Here is a 15,003-nt window from a genome sequence, read left to right as displayed (position 1 = left end):
TCCTCTGAGCTGTTGATAATCTCCTGCTTCAACGAAGCACAACAGAGAATATGACTGATGCCAACACAGAATCCGTTACGGTCTATATTTTTTCAAGAGTTGTTTTTCAGTTAAGTAAATGTAATGTTCTTTAACATCCACCGTGGAAATATAAATAATGTCATTTTCAGGGTCCAGTCTTTTGATGTCTGTTCACATCAGAGCAAACAGTGTTTTTTCTATAAACATATTAGTTTATTATTATTATATTTTATTAAAATACATTTGAATGAAGCGAATGCAATAAGTTTCCTTGAAATCTGCTACTGTTAGGTAAAATCATAATAACAAAAAAATAAAATAAAACCTCATTTGTACTTCACCATATCTAGCCATCCTTTTCAATTACTGGAATTATACATACTAACATTGTGCTAACTAAAACTTATTGGGTGCATCGAGATGTAAATAACACGTAAATAACAGCTCCCCCTTTAACATGTAGACATTGTAACACTAATGTTTGCATTTAAATAATTAGATTTTTAATTGCTAAACTGATTCACACTAAAGAATCACATCATGGATTTAAGTTTTATCATTGTAATATGTCTATCCCATTTTAAAGTATATGTTTTGTGAATGTATCTTTGCTGTACAATTTTTAACAATATATTTTTAACAATATATTAATATATATATACAATATATTGACTTCTGCTTTTCATTTTGGGTTCCACTATTGACAAAAAACATGATAAAATGTAATAATGAGAAGGTTTTACTGTTAGATGAATAAAGTAACTCTACATTTCATCCTTTATTACACAACAATACTCAGGTAAAATGTAAAAAATAAAGACTCAGGTGCTACAGCTTAAGATAAACAATACTGTCTCACTATGAGGTTAAGTGTTAAGCGTCCGTACATTCAAAGAGTGTGGAAGTCTGAAGGAGTTACATTGTTATCCAGAAAATATACCTGAGAAAAAAGGGAATGCTTAATTAGTTAAAGTCATCTTTACAAATTATATTCATGAAATAGCTTTTTAAAATAGAAGATATCCAGAAATAAATATATGTCTAGTACATGTAATGTGAGGGTTGATTATAATCCTAGCACAATGATGTACATACAGTATGTTCACCACAAAGCGCCAATATTCGCTGTTCACATCTTATCTGGAGCCTGTTTATGTGGAGTTTAATACACATAAATCCCAGTGTGATTTAATCTACTTTTTAAGGTCTCGCTTTATATTTCAAGCACTTTTAGCACTAAAGTCAAACAAAAAAGTCATGGGTTTGCTGAGCAGCTTTATAATATATGAATATACAGTATTTCCTCCCACTGTTTGTGTTGGTGATCTAATGATCATTTAATTGTGTTCTCATGCGTTTGTGTTTTTAAAGTCCTGAATAACTGCTTATTTGTATGTTAAACTGCCAAACAATACAGTAAAGCAGTGTTACTTTGTTCTTATGAAGAAAAGTCATTTTTCTCGAATATATTACAGTAGCTCAGTCGGTGCACTGACAGTAGGCGGCGCTGTGGCATTTGATCAAAGACCACGAGGAAGAAACCGTCTCGCTAATCTGGAGGTAAAATGGCGTCGGGTGCCATTTCAACGGATTCAAAGAAAATATCCGAATTAAGGGTTGTCGATCTTAAATCCGAGCTCAAAAGAAGGGGATTGGACACGTTTGGCGTAAAAAGTGTTTTGCTTTCAAGGCTTAAGCAAGTAAGTGAACGAATTCGTTGTTTTAGCAGGACGGTTGAATGAGTTCTGTGTGCGATGCAGAGAGGCTAGTGCTAATCCTAGCTAATGTTGTGACGGTCTTTCCAGCCGCTCTTTTTTTGTCCAGATCGATAAATGGCCACTCATACGGTTTAAACTTTGGGTCTCGGTTCTTGTATTTCCCATATGTGAACGTATGCGCAGTCTTGTTTGGTAAATTAATAGGTAAATAGTAAATATGTTCGGTTCAATCGTCAACGGCTATCGCCTTGAGTTGTTGTAACCCTAAAAGTGGAAATTGAAAACTAGCCCTAAATTGGTGCCAAACGGAAAATCTACGTTTGAGAAAAATACTAATCGTACTTTGAAACCCCTCCCCCAAAAAAACCCTCTGCATATTTTATTTGAAATGAAAGGGGAATGAACGGGTGCTGCAAATTACACATGATTAGCCTCAGCTGCTGAAATACAGCCTCGCGTGTTCTGGATCCAAATCCCGACCTGAAGTCCTTCGGGATGGAGTTTGCATGCCCTCTCCCTGCATTTGTGGAGTCACTTCGGATACTCCGACTTTCTCCTAGATCTAGAGTCAAAAATAAATATATAGATTCTTAATAGTTTAACTGGTTTCTCTAAATTGCCATCCAGTGTCTTTTTTTTGGCTAGTTAGTCTTTGTTGCCTTGTGAAGGACTAGTAACAGATCCAGTGTTTACTCTGCCTTTTGCACAGACGATGGTATAGATGAGCAGTGTATGGATTTGTGGTTAATTTCTCACATTTGTGCCCACCCTCTTGGGTGTAAAATATACCAAGATTTTGGATTGTGTTTTTAATAATCTCGCATTTGTAAGAAGTAAGTTGATGGATGGATTTTTTTTAAATCTGTAAAAATATCTTTTTAAGGCTATTGAAGATGAAGGCGGCGACCCAGAGTACATTCCGACTCCTGAGTCGACTGATTCATTGTCGAGATTAAGTGGAAAATCCAGAGGTAATGCTGGTCAACTCATTATTTTATTGTTTCAAGAGAGTGTGAATGGTGCTTATTAAGTTTCATATATTGACTCCATAGTACGTATATGTACTTGATGTTTCAGGGAAGAAATCAGATTCTGATTTGGAAAATACCGTGGAAGAAGACGTGTCTTCCAAGGTGAGTGTAGCATGAATTAATCACAATGATGATATAATAAGGGCAATCAATAACCATTGTAAAAGGCAATGACTTACGTCCTCAGTTTCAGCTTGTAGTCACATAATGGTGCCACCAGCTGACTCTCTGTTGCTTGGCGACGTAACTTGGGCACCCCTTTGTTTAAAAAGGGAAGTAATATCTGATACAGCCTGTGTGGTACCTGCGTTTCACCACTCCTAATTAACACATGTAAAACAATGAGTTGAAGTTGGATTGCAGGACAATATCAGCTCCTTTCTGCAAGGAGACTGAATAGATAAGACTCCATTTATTTCTATGTTTTTTGTTGTGTTTTTTCTTTTTTTGTTTTTGTTCCCTTGACATTTGTTTTAGACCTGGACAAGAACACCGTGACCCGCCAGCTGAGAAAGATTAGAGATGATTGCAATTTAATCATCAGCTTTTAAAGTTCATACAAAATGTCCCCAAGGCAGACAGGAAAGGATGCATCGGTGGTGCTAAACATTTTGTAACAGCCAGGTCCGTTAGACCAGAACTGCTAAATTATGAAATGAAAGGTCAAAATGAACAGCACCCATACTTTGCAAAAACATTTTGTTTGACGTGGCTGTGGTGTACTGCGCTGTATTCCTGCCTTTGTGTAGGCCGAAGAGAAAACTCCCTGACTCCCCAAATTCAGTTTGATTCGCTCCCCTTCTTTCCTGCAATCACTCTGCTGGCTGAGAGAGAAAAAATGAAGCGTGTAAATACAGCAGCCCATTTGTAATCTTGACTGTCCCAGCTGACATGATGCCAAATAAACTGCAGAGATAATGTGTGCTGAAAATTGATGGTATTTCTTCAGAACCTTTTTTATTCAGATGACTATAACAAATAGCAAGCTTTTTTCAGATTTTTTTCTTAATGCTGATGTGACAGAAATACCATAATAGAATAGAGATGATGTTTATATGTGGGGGGAAAATGGTCTCAACTCTTACAATTCTTGTTTTTTTTTTTTTTAGGAAGTTGAAGAGTATGAATCAGAAAAGGGTATGTATGCTGCCAATTAACTTTTCATGTTAATTTAATTTCTTTTCTTTTTTTTAGCTGCAAACTGTGATGATAAAACCTCTTGCTAAGTTTCATCAGATAGTGTTAAATGTGTTTGCTAGTGCTGCGCTCTATAGAGTAGTGATGGGCTATTTTAGATAACTTTGAAGAACCAATTGTATGGTCTCCTTACCTTTTTGGAGATGCAGTGTATCCTCAGGTCTGGGTCGCTTTAATCTTTATGCATCCAGTTGATTATTTGCTGCTGCGATAAAAAGTTCAGTTGTCTCTGGAGTCCCAACGTTTTATGAAGATCGACATTTCGTGAGGACATTTTTATGTCCCATCAGATGAGAAAGCAAGCCATTTCAAGATCACAACGCTTCTAGCAGTGACTGACATGATTGGATAGACCTGTAATAAATGTACTGGTAAAACATGTGAATGAATCTGCGTTTTGTCCACTGGAGTGAGGCACCATTTTACAGGGGAAACTGGAATTGAATGAATGAGCTTGGATCAGTTAAAGTCGAGGACTGCTGCGTTCATTGAAACCCCTTATAATGATGCCAAGGCCTTGTGTCTAAAGGCAGCACCGCATGGAGGACGTTTTCTATCCAGCGGACAGACGTCCCACTTTGCTGCGTACAGGAAGAGACCCCGGACCACATTCATTTTTAACTGAGACTGGAATTTATGGACTGCTCCACTAAAAGGACAGGCTTTTTGTGGACTGGTGACTGGACACCTTGCTGCAAGCTTCCCTTGATAATAAAGCATTTTTGTTGATGGGACACTTTCCTTCACAACTGAAGAAATATTGGAAGAGCACTTAAACCCTCCATGAGCTTTTACAGACTGAACTCTATTGGAGGAAAAAATAAGAGATGTCCTAACTCCATATATGGACTTGATATAATTGTTTTCACCTGGTGAACAGCTACACCTCCACTGCGAAAGATGACTGCAGTTGAAGTTGTGCCAAGAAACGAGCCTCAACTTATCCCATGTTTTCAGTGAAGATTGTGTGTGTTGTCTTCCTGTGGTATCCGCGCCCTCGATGACCATTAACGCTGAATGTGCTTTATATTCTACTTTTGTAGGTCAAGTAACATGCGACATGTCAATGTTAAGATGTCTGTTTGCCATGTTTATCCTTGTTAAATCCCTCAGATATAACTGATACCGATGATGGTAGTCGCGAAAATTCAAAGCCTCCACCGTGTGAGGACAGCCTCGCTCACTCTGAGCCTGAGCCCGAGTCTGAAACCATGGCGGCTGACGCTGACTCAGAGCCCGACCCAGAGGTAGATGCAGATGCAGAGGTGGATGAGGATGCAGATGCAGACCCAGAACCGGAACCAGAGGCCGAGGCAGAGACAGAAGAAGCCGAGAGGGATGCTGAAACCTTGAGCTCCTCTAGAGAAGCGGAGGACGATCACCTATCCGTCTCAATCCAAAACGAAGACGCCATCACCCTGGATGTTGATGGCGACGACCTCCTGGAAACAGGTAAACATGTGAAACTTCCAGATGCAGAGAAGGGCACTGAGACTTGTGCCGAGACGGGCCAAGATGATGACATGAAGGATGAAGACATGGAGGAAGATGGTACGAAAGACGATGACGAGCCCACGAAGAAAGACGCCATGATGAAGGCTGAAACCGAAGATAAAGAAAAGGATTCTGGGAAGAAAGGCCCGTCTGCCACAGGGGCCTCAGGTCAAGCAAAGAGGTTTGTCTTTCTATGTCAGTTCTTTGATTCTTCTACCAAGTCCACCTCACTAAGAGCGCAGCATTGTGGGTAGCCTCCAGATGATTTTTATTTTTTGCCATAAGGGAAGTATTCACTGATGTACCTTACCCTGCAGTTTGCTGCTTTGCGTTATTTCTCTGAAGTTGGTTAACGTATATCTAATTAACCCGGAGACAAGAAAACAACTCTTATTTTGTTACTTTGACCTTTTGAGAAGTTTTAAAAATCTTTTGCAGTTTTTACACAAGGCAGTGTAAAAACGGCATTAGCCTCCATGATGATTTAAAAAACTTTTTTTTTTTGGTCCAATGATTTGCTGACGTTGACCAGACCACTGAAGATTTCATTGACCCAGGGATTAAAAATTGGCTAACCACCTGACCCATCACGCCACTGGAAAAACCATGAAGCTTTTCAGACAATGGCTCAGATCCACGTCTTGCCTAAAGGATTTTTTTTTTTTCCCTTTCTTCAACCGTTGAAAAGATGCTGTTTAATCCACTAGATGGATGTTTTTTTTCCCCTTGTCATGGCTTTATTTGCCTTCACTCATTTCCTGTTTGGTTTTGTAACATTCATGTTCTAGCTCTTCAAGAGACAGAGATGGAAAAGCAGCAAAGGATGAAAAGGGTACGGCACTTAAATATTCAACATCCAACTTTTTGGCATTAGTCTTGCAATTAATACTAACAAATGTGTTTTAAAAAATCTCTATCTACAGGTGTGAGCAGCTCCTCTCGTAACGTGTGGGTGAGCGGCCTTTCTTCAAACACCAAAGCAGCTGATTTAAAGAACCTGTTTGGCAAATATGGGAAGGTAAGATGAGGCTGCAACTAACAATTATTTTAGTAATCAATTATTTGATTTATTTTGATGATTAATTGTATTTAAAAAATGGGCACATTGTGCAGATTTTACATTTAACCACTTAAACCTTTTATACAAGGTTAGAAAAATATTAAAATATGCAAATAAATGAATATTTGTATTACTTTTTAAAATAAGAATCATTTTATTGCCTAAAATGCAATACCACAACATTCCTTTAGTGAATTTGAACCAGGTGAAGCTAAAACTTGCCACTTAAGGTGTTTTAAGTAAAACGTACTTTAAGATAGAGGTTTCTTTATCTTAAGTGCAAAATGTACATTTATTCCGTTCAATTTTTGCTCAATTCTTATTATTTTTTTGTTTGTTTTTTCAACAAATGGCATTTTTTTGAGTAGGCATACTCCAGTTAACTATTAACAGATTACCAAATTAGACGATTATTTCAATAACCGATTAATCACTTTAGTCCCCGGTGTGGTATTCTGGGACTGTTTGAAATGCCAGCAGATTTTAAACAACCCAGTTGACCAGAGTAAAACGCTTTAAGAAAGAAATGCGGAAATGTTCTCTAAAGGCTCCTAAAAAATGTTTTCAACAGGTTCTGAGTGCTAAGGTCGTTACAAACGCTCGCAGTCCTGGTTCAAAATGTTACGGCTTGGTGACGATGTCTTCCGGTGCCGAAGTGACGCGCTGCATCTCCCATCTTGACTGCACAGAGCTCCATGGACAGCAGATTTATGTTGAAAGGGTAGGCGAGGCAGGAAACATTTAAACTCCTCAAATGCTTCCTTGTTAAATCTTATCCATACTTTCAACTTTTTTCTTTATCTTTAAAAGGCTAAAAATGATCCATTCAAAAAGGAGCCCTCAAAGAAAGAAGTGGAGGACAAAGCAGGATCCAGCAAATCCAACAAGAACACTTTCACTGGAACTAAACTGGCAAACAAGTGAGTGATCAGTTTGAGATTATCTTTTTTAATGATTTTTACTCCTGCATTAACATTTAATTGATCCTTTTTTCAATTTCAATGACCATTTAGAGCACAGCTAACTTACAAAAAAGAAGAAAAGAAATCTGATAAGCTGTCAGACAAGGATTCATCCAAGAAACAGGATTCAAAAAGTGGCTCATCGAGCTCCGATCAAGAGTCTTCAAAGAGAGACGACAGAAAGCGTGGCCGTAAGTTTTCAGTAGAGAGGATTTTAGTTTATCATCAAGTCTCTGCTTTGGCTAATTACTCGTTTTCTTCCAGAAACCAAGAGCCCTGGGAAGTCGACAGATGAAGATGAACCTAAAGGAGACGGTGGCTTTGAAAAAAGACCTTTTAGAACTGGAAGATATTTTAACAAAGTAAGGTTTGATTTTGGTTTTTAATGTTTTGTATTATCTTTATAAAGAGGACATTAAGTGAAAATGGTTTTGCTGTTTTTTTTTCAGCCATTTATGAACCCCAACTTTGACAGGCGTCCCAAGTGGCTGATTCCCCCTGAAGAGGTTAAAACTTACTCTTCCTAAACACTAAAAATTACATTTAACAAGCTTCTTTTTCCCAAGGTTGAATCTTTACATTTAAATAATTCTTTTCTCAGGTACAATTGCTGAGGGAGAAGCGGCAATCCTTTCACAACAAAGGGGGAGAAATGGTCATTCTGCCTTTTGACAAGTTCAAGGAGCAGAAAGAGCAGCGGATGCGTGAGCAAATGGAGCGCTTCCACAGAGCTGCAGAGCTGCGCAGGTATCTTCAAGCATTGAATGACTCGCATTTATAACAAATAAAATATCTTTAATAAAAAAAAACTTGAATACTGAGATTAAAATGTACTTTTCCTACTGTGCAGGCGGCGTGAAATTGCAGAGCAAGAACGGCGGGAACGCGAGCGAGTCCGTCTGATGCGTGAGCGAGAAGAACGGGAGATTCTGCTCCGGGAGCGCCAGAGACTGGAAATGGAGAGACAGAAACTGGAACGCGAGCGGCTGGAGAGGGAAAGGCTTGAGAGGGAGAGGATTCGCATCGAGCAGGTAAAAGGAGCGTGAACCAATTCGCCCAGTTTGTACCCAGTTTGAGCTTCATGGCTCAAACTGGGTACAGGAAAACACTGTGCAGCGGGTTTAACAATAGATTGAAGGAACAATGGGGTTTCACACTGAGTGGTTGAGATTTAGCTGATGCTGAAACGTATTGGACACACCATTTCACTTTGGCTCTTTTTCTTTTCAACGTATTTACTGCTGTTGAACTGCGTGCAGTGCCTCATATCTTCCTCTGTAGTTCACTCAAAAACCTGACACATTAGAAATGAGCAGATATTCATGCAGGGGATTCAACATTTTAAAATTTTATGTCGAACAACTTTTTAGCTTCCTCTTAAAGAAAAACATTCCTAAACACTGAGAAACTTTTGAACAAACCATAAAAATCATTCTTTCCTTCCTAGATGGAAGTTGATGGAACTTGCACAGTTTTAAGCACACAGGATACAAATGTAGAGGAAGCTCACTTTGCTAAATACACGACTAACATAAGAGAATGAAGGTAAATAATGCTTTAATACAAATTTTTCTGGACACAGCTGAGTGCTCATCTTCCATCAAGCTGTCGGTGCCATTATTGCAATGAACAAACTATCAGGATCAAGAAGTGGCATTTTTGAACTTGCATTAGTTCAAAACAGAAGACAGTGTTCATGTTGGCATTTGAGTCAAATCCAAACAAATTAATTTTTTATTTTAAAGGAGCGCCGTAAAGAAGCCGAGCGCATGGCGCGTGAACGAGAGGAGCTTCGGCGGCAGCAGGAGCAGCTCCGCTTTGAGCAAGAGAAGAGAAATAATCTGAAGAGAGGACGTGAGGTGGAACACGGGTATTTATCGTTTTGTTCACCCTCGTTTTTAATTTGTTTGGAGTTTTGAACTGAGTTTTATGCATGAGATTTGAGAAAATCCAAGTCAGATCTCTGATGGTATGAAAACCAGGAAAGGCGAGATGTTGCTAATCAAAGTTGGATTACAACTGAGCAGAATTGTCCATTAACAAAAAAAAGGTTATTGTAAACACATTAGAAAACCTGAACAGACATTAAAAGAATAACTTCCAGTGTTTATATTTCAGCCTCATTAAAAGGCTTGCAAAACGCTTTGCATTAATAAATTCCTTTCATTCCTTTATAAATTTGTCGCACCTTTTTTATGTAGTTATTGTGACATTAACCTATATAATCGCCATATTAGAGGACTGCTATACTGCGTGATTACTAAATTTATAAACTGTATAAAGTGTCATGCTATTCATGAGATTTTATTTTTAATATTTTGTAATCCTGTAAGTAGCTACTAGTACTTTTCCAGATCATTCATAATTTCTTCATGGATTTAACTCTTATCATTCCTTGAGTTCACATATCTGTCATGTAGGATTGATCTGTGCTTCCTGTTTCAGTCGGCGGGACGATCCCTACTGGAATGGCAACAAAAAAATGCATCCCGAGTCGGAGGTCCGTCTGAACCAGGGCTCCAATTACAACCGGCAGCAGAACCGCTTCCCCAACACAAATCCTCGGGAGAGGGGCCGTTTTCCAGACGCTGGCCAGCAGCCCAACACGTTTGACAGGTATGTGACTCCAGTAGTTTTTGGAGTAGAACTGTAACTTTGTTCTCAGTCCCATATGGTTATGGGTCTGAGGAATTGTTTCCATAATGAGCAAATCTGTGCATGTGCTGTTGAAAGTTCATATTCCTTCAAACAAAATCTCCAGTCAACATGCAAAAGTAACTGTACGTGGACTAAATGACCTGAAACACTAAATATTAACATTTACTATTTTTGAATGGTTAAACTAAAGGCTTTTCTGGCTAAGAAGTGTATATCAAGCTGATCATATTCTTGTATCTATTCCTGATGATCCCTCCTCATCAGCTCTTTAAGTATATGTCAGTAAAAGTTTCTGCTAAATGTAATGTTTAAAGTTCAACAGAAGCACTCCGTTATTTGACTTATTGTAGTTAATGGAATTAGTTTGGACCCTAAAAAAAAAATCCCAAAGTGCTACATTTGACAGCACTGCACCGTTACCTAGCAACCTCAGGACTTCCAGCAGGTTTGGTCTTACTGCTGGTTTTACTGCTGTACAATGGCTGCTGGAAAAGACAAGTGTTTTGTTGTTGACATAACATCCAGAAACCACTTGCTGTACTTGTGCAGGAGGCTCCACTTCTGCTTTTCAAAGATTTGTTTGCAGCCATATTCATATCCAAGTTCAAACGCTGAAATGGGGGCGTGGCCAGCAGAAGCTTATTTGGATTTAAAGTGAAAAGAGGCTCCAAATTGGCAAATTGAGCAGACTAGATTCTCTTTGTCCAAGAATTATTCTGTGCAAAAGGTGCAACAAACATGTTTTGTGAAAACCCATCGTCGAATTTTTACCAATTCAAGGAAGCACATTACGTCACTTTTAATGTTGCTCTCCAACCAAAGGGTAAATTGGCGCCTCTTCCTGCTTTGTTTTTTGCTTGTTAGTTTCTGATGAATCCAATATTGCCATTTCTTTTCCAAGACGTAATAGATTCGAGGGCGAACCAGAGGCAAAGAAGAGTCGGCCAGCTCCTCACAGAGAGGGTTCTGGCTTCGATAGATACCCCAAGAACTACGACGCCGTCCACAGACCCGAGCCTCCCCCACGTGGGGACACAGACCGGAGGGACAGGGACGAGCGGCGCCCGCCGCCCCTGGGAGCAAGACCTCCGATCCCTGCCATGTCGCACAACCGCCCGCCGAGGGACGGCGCCGCAGGATGGAAGAATGAGGGAGGAATGAATTCCAGCAAGGGGGACATGAGGTGAGAAGCTGTTAATGAAGCTGCAGTTCATTCAGCAGCTTTTGGAAGCTGCGCCTCATAAAACCTGTGCTTCGTGCAGAGGGCCGATGCGTATGCGTGACGATCGTCCTGGCAGAGACGCTGGGAGAAGCGGCTTTAATAACAGAGGTCAACCCATGGGGATGAATGAGCAGGTGAGTTTCTAAAGACAGTTCAGTTCTTTTTTTATTATTAAAACACTAAATATTTTAATAGAAACATATTCTTTGGTTAATGAAGTGAGCCTGTATCTGTATAAACAGTACAATAAAACCTAAAAAATAGAAATGATTCATGTTGATGTAGATGAGACTGAAGGAAATTTAAAATTTGAACACTGTGAATTTAATTTAAAGTTAGTTGGACTAAATATGAGCTTATCCTATTCAATATGAACACATAATTTAAATTCTGTATGTCTGTGGAAGTGGAAGCAAACAGTTACAGATTTTGAATCTTTCAATTTTCATTTAGCTAAGAAGTTTGTGTCTGGGAAAGATTAATCGCTTGTTAGATTGCTCTTTGTAACTGCTTAGCAGCTTTGTCATATTTCCACTGGTATTTTTATGAGCTTGAGGTTGGAGGAGCTGCTTGCCATCACCCTAATCTTTAGCTCCTTCATCTGATTCACTATCAGATTAAAGCCAGGACTTTGACTAGGCCTCTCAAATATTTTTTTAAAACAAACATGTTAAAAAAAGTACTTCCAACCTAAATCTGGTTTAAACAATAAAGAAAATTAAACACATTTCTTAGACTGTTTTATTTAAGTAGTTGAACTGAAATCTAGTCTAGATGGGCCTGTCGCAATAGATTAATCGCATGACAAATTAAAACAAGTTTGATTTCTTTTTGCATAATTATCATTTTTCTCTGTTTCTTCAGTCTGGTGCTTTGATCTCAACTAAACCCAATTTTGTTTACAGAGACTTCATAATTATTTTTATTTAGTTCTGTCTTATTTATTTTTAATATTTAAAATGTCTTCCAGATCCAGTGTTTAAATGTTTATTAGAAATCAAAATTTGTTTTTAAGAGGGTGAACTTGCATTATGCTACTTCTTAAAAATGGTCTCAAAACATTAACATCCTTGTTTATCGCAATAATCTTTGGGACAATTTATCATCCAGCAAAATTAGTTATTGTGACAGATCTTAAGCCCAGTCTTGTTGCGACTCTAATAAATGCTTCCTGGTTGTGGAAAAATCACCACATACCAAATGTGCATTTTTCATTATGCCCTTTGAATTGACTAAATTCTCTATCATGATTAATTCAGCTGACTTAAAATAAAAAGATTAAATTTGCATTGTGAAAAGTCTTTGGATTTTGCTCCTGCTGTCGCACACTGAGTGACTCCTGACTCGTCTGTGGTTGCAGCCGTTCAGCTCGGGGCGCCAGGTTGTGGTGGAGCGTCACAGTCGGGATCAAGGACTGAGGAAGGAGTGGCACGGCGGCTCAGGCTCTCAGGTGTTTTCTGACAACCGCAGGATGGGAGACGGTCGCGGCGGCATGATGGCTTCCTCCAGGTAAACAGATTAGACGCAGTGCTGATGATCGAAGTCCTAAAGAAACGTCTTTGTCACAGTCGTGACGGATATGTTGTCCGTTTTGCAGCCACTCTTCGTCAGGACTGGGCCGGATCGTACAGATCACCAACAACTCCATTTCCAGCGGCACCGTGGGCGGATTCAAGGCTTTCAAAGGAGCATCGCGGCCGTTCTAACACCGAGTAGAGACGCTTTAAAGAGTTGGATATTTGAAGATTTTCCTGAACACTTTATTTTTAAAGTAACTGTTTTGGGTGGAACATTAGCAGCCTTGAGGTTTAGTCCCTTGTTTTAATCTGTACGGACAGTGTTGACCTCAGTTCTGCTGGTACCACAAAACACCCCTGTGCACGTTTTAATATTTCTGAAGTTGCTGCACAGCCCAGCGTCTTTGTAACAAGTTTTCCAGTTATGACATAGAACTTCTCTCAAGTGTTTGTATATTTTCATTAGCGTAGTGTTGCTCTGTTTCCTGTGAAATGTTTTATTTCAGTGTATTATAGAACTCAAAATAACTGCTGGATCTGGATGTTTCATTGAAATGGATGACGGTCCTCTTTTTTTTTCTTTTTTTTTTATTTATACTTTTTTTATTTTGTTTGGAAGTTGTACTTTAATGAAGGTGTCAAATTATTGTAAAGATGTACTAATCTGCTTGAACAGGATAAGGCTGTGTAAAGTTAAATCTGTGATGGACTGGATTCAGTGAGGACTGAATCATGTTCAGGTGTTGCTAAGAAACGGCGAGAGGAAATCTGTTTCTGTTCATAATTCAACTGTGGACATTTTACAAATATAATTTGAGTATCAGTTTTCATCTTCATGGAGTTTTTTTTAATTTTTTAAAATTTTTTACCTTGTCTGTAAACGGAACAGTTCCTCTATTGAAGGTTTGAATCTGGAAGGTTTGGCACAATAAAAAATCAGTCTGAAGCTTGAAAAAGCTCTAGGCTGCTACTAAAGTGAAGAGGGCACTGCTTTGACTAGGCCATCATGTGGAGGGATTCCTGTTATTTCACTGCTTTTGTCATTTCAAAGCTTTATCCTTTCAGTTGCACCAGTCGCCACTTTGGATGTCATGTTTGTAACCTTAACCACACACCGGATGTTATTGGTTATTAAACCTTGATTAGAAAACAAAATAAGTGAAGTGGCTTTTTACCCGTTAATGTGCTGCTCTGTGTATGTAATCAGGGTTATAAAAAAAAGAGTAAATGCACCTTTTAGTTCCTGAACTTTACATAATGACATGAAAATAATCTGCTTTTGAAATTATTTACATAAAACAACCAATTGCACATAGTTATTAATAAAATAAAACCAATTATTCAGTTGTCTTTAGCTCTTCACAACCTTTTACTTTAGGTTGAATTTGCTCAGATGGAAATTATGCAACTGTCTTGTCTGGTTTTCTGCCACCAGGCGATAATGTTCTAATGCTCTAGAGTAGAAACTGGACAAAACTAAGTGAGAAGGTTTTAAATTAATTAGCAGCACCAATGTTGTTATTGAAGCAGCAAGGATGCCCCTTTTGCACAGAAAGTTGTAAGATTTTAACTTTGTGTAATGACAGTTTTTGTACACTTGAGGTTAGATTTTATTCATCTTGGTTTGGTTAAAACCATAATATATTTGCCATCACTGAATCCTGTTTATATATATATATATATATATATATATATATATATGTGTCTAGGCAACAAACCAGGACTACAAACTGCTTTTCAACTCTGTCACCGGTGACAGTAATTATGTTCTCACTGTAATAATTACTTTAATTGCTTTACTGAAAGTCTGGTAAATTTAGGTGCATCTCTTCTGTAAATCAGTTCAGAAAGTAAAACTCAGTGAAATATTTGAAGATTTAAACTATAAATGTAGATTGAGATGATTGTGGCTCAATAAATGGAAAAACTTAAATTCACTTTTCAAATTACATTTTACTCAAGAAAATAAGATTTTTAATCGAGCAGTCATTGTGACCCTCCATAAAAGTCATGATCAGAGTGTTTAATCCAAGCATGTTAATGGGAAGGTAAGTGGAAGGAAAAAGTGTGATAGAAAAACATACTCAAGTAGCAAACACAACCTAAAGAGGATCATAAACCAA

General features: G+C 38.4%; 1 protein-coding gene across 1 annotated transcript; it reads left to right on the top strand.

Annotated features, from left to right (window-relative positions):
- The first annotated feature begins 1,556 nt into the window (after positions 1-1,556).
- Positions 1,557-14,062, top strand: sltm (SAFB-like, transcription modulator). The gene is made up of 20 exons (XM_028013735.1): positions 1,557-1,721; positions 2,623-2,710; positions 2,817-2,872; positions 3,880-3,907; positions 5,081-5,642; positions 6,250-6,293; positions 6,385-6,479; positions 7,093-7,242; positions 7,332-7,441; positions 7,535-7,674; positions 7,748-7,845; positions 7,933-7,989; positions 8,085-8,230; positions 8,334-8,514; positions 9,229-9,353; positions 9,929-10,099; positions 11,043-11,324; positions 11,404-11,497; positions 12,724-12,872; positions 12,961-14,062. The coding sequence occupies exons 1-20, from the start codon at positions 1,587-1,589 to the stop codon at positions 13,067-13,069; spliced, it is 2,820 nt and encodes a 939-aa protein (XP_027869536.1). The 5' UTR covers positions 1,557-1,586; the 3' UTR covers positions 13,070-14,062.
- Positions 14,063-15,003: the final 941 nt, after the last annotated feature.

This window comes from Xiphophorus couchianus, chromosome 4, assembly GCF_001444195.1.
Source record: "Xiphophorus couchianus chromosome 4, X_couchianus-1.0, whole genome shotgun sequence".
Lineage (NCBI taxonomy): Eukaryota > Metazoa > Chordata > Actinopteri > Cyprinodontiformes > Poeciliidae > Xiphophorus > Xiphophorus couchianus.
This window is presented reverse-complemented; position numbering and strand designations above follow the sequence as displayed.

What these genes read in the sequence shown, in the direction of transcription:
- sltm (XM_028013735.1), top strand. Translation starts at nt 1,587, where the DNA reads ATGGCGTCGGGTGCCATTTCAACGGATTCAAAGAAAATATCCGAATTA. An exon ending in AGAGGATTCGCATCGAGCAG is followed by an intron (nt 8,515 to 9,228) that starts GTAAAAGGAGCG and finishes TTTATTTTAAAG; the next exon opens with GAGCGCCGTAAAGAAGCCGA. An exon ending in GGACGTGAGGTGGAACACGG is followed by an intron (nt 9,354 to 9,928) that starts GTATTTATCGTT and finishes TTCCTGTTTCAG; the next exon opens with TCGGCGGGACGATCCCTACT.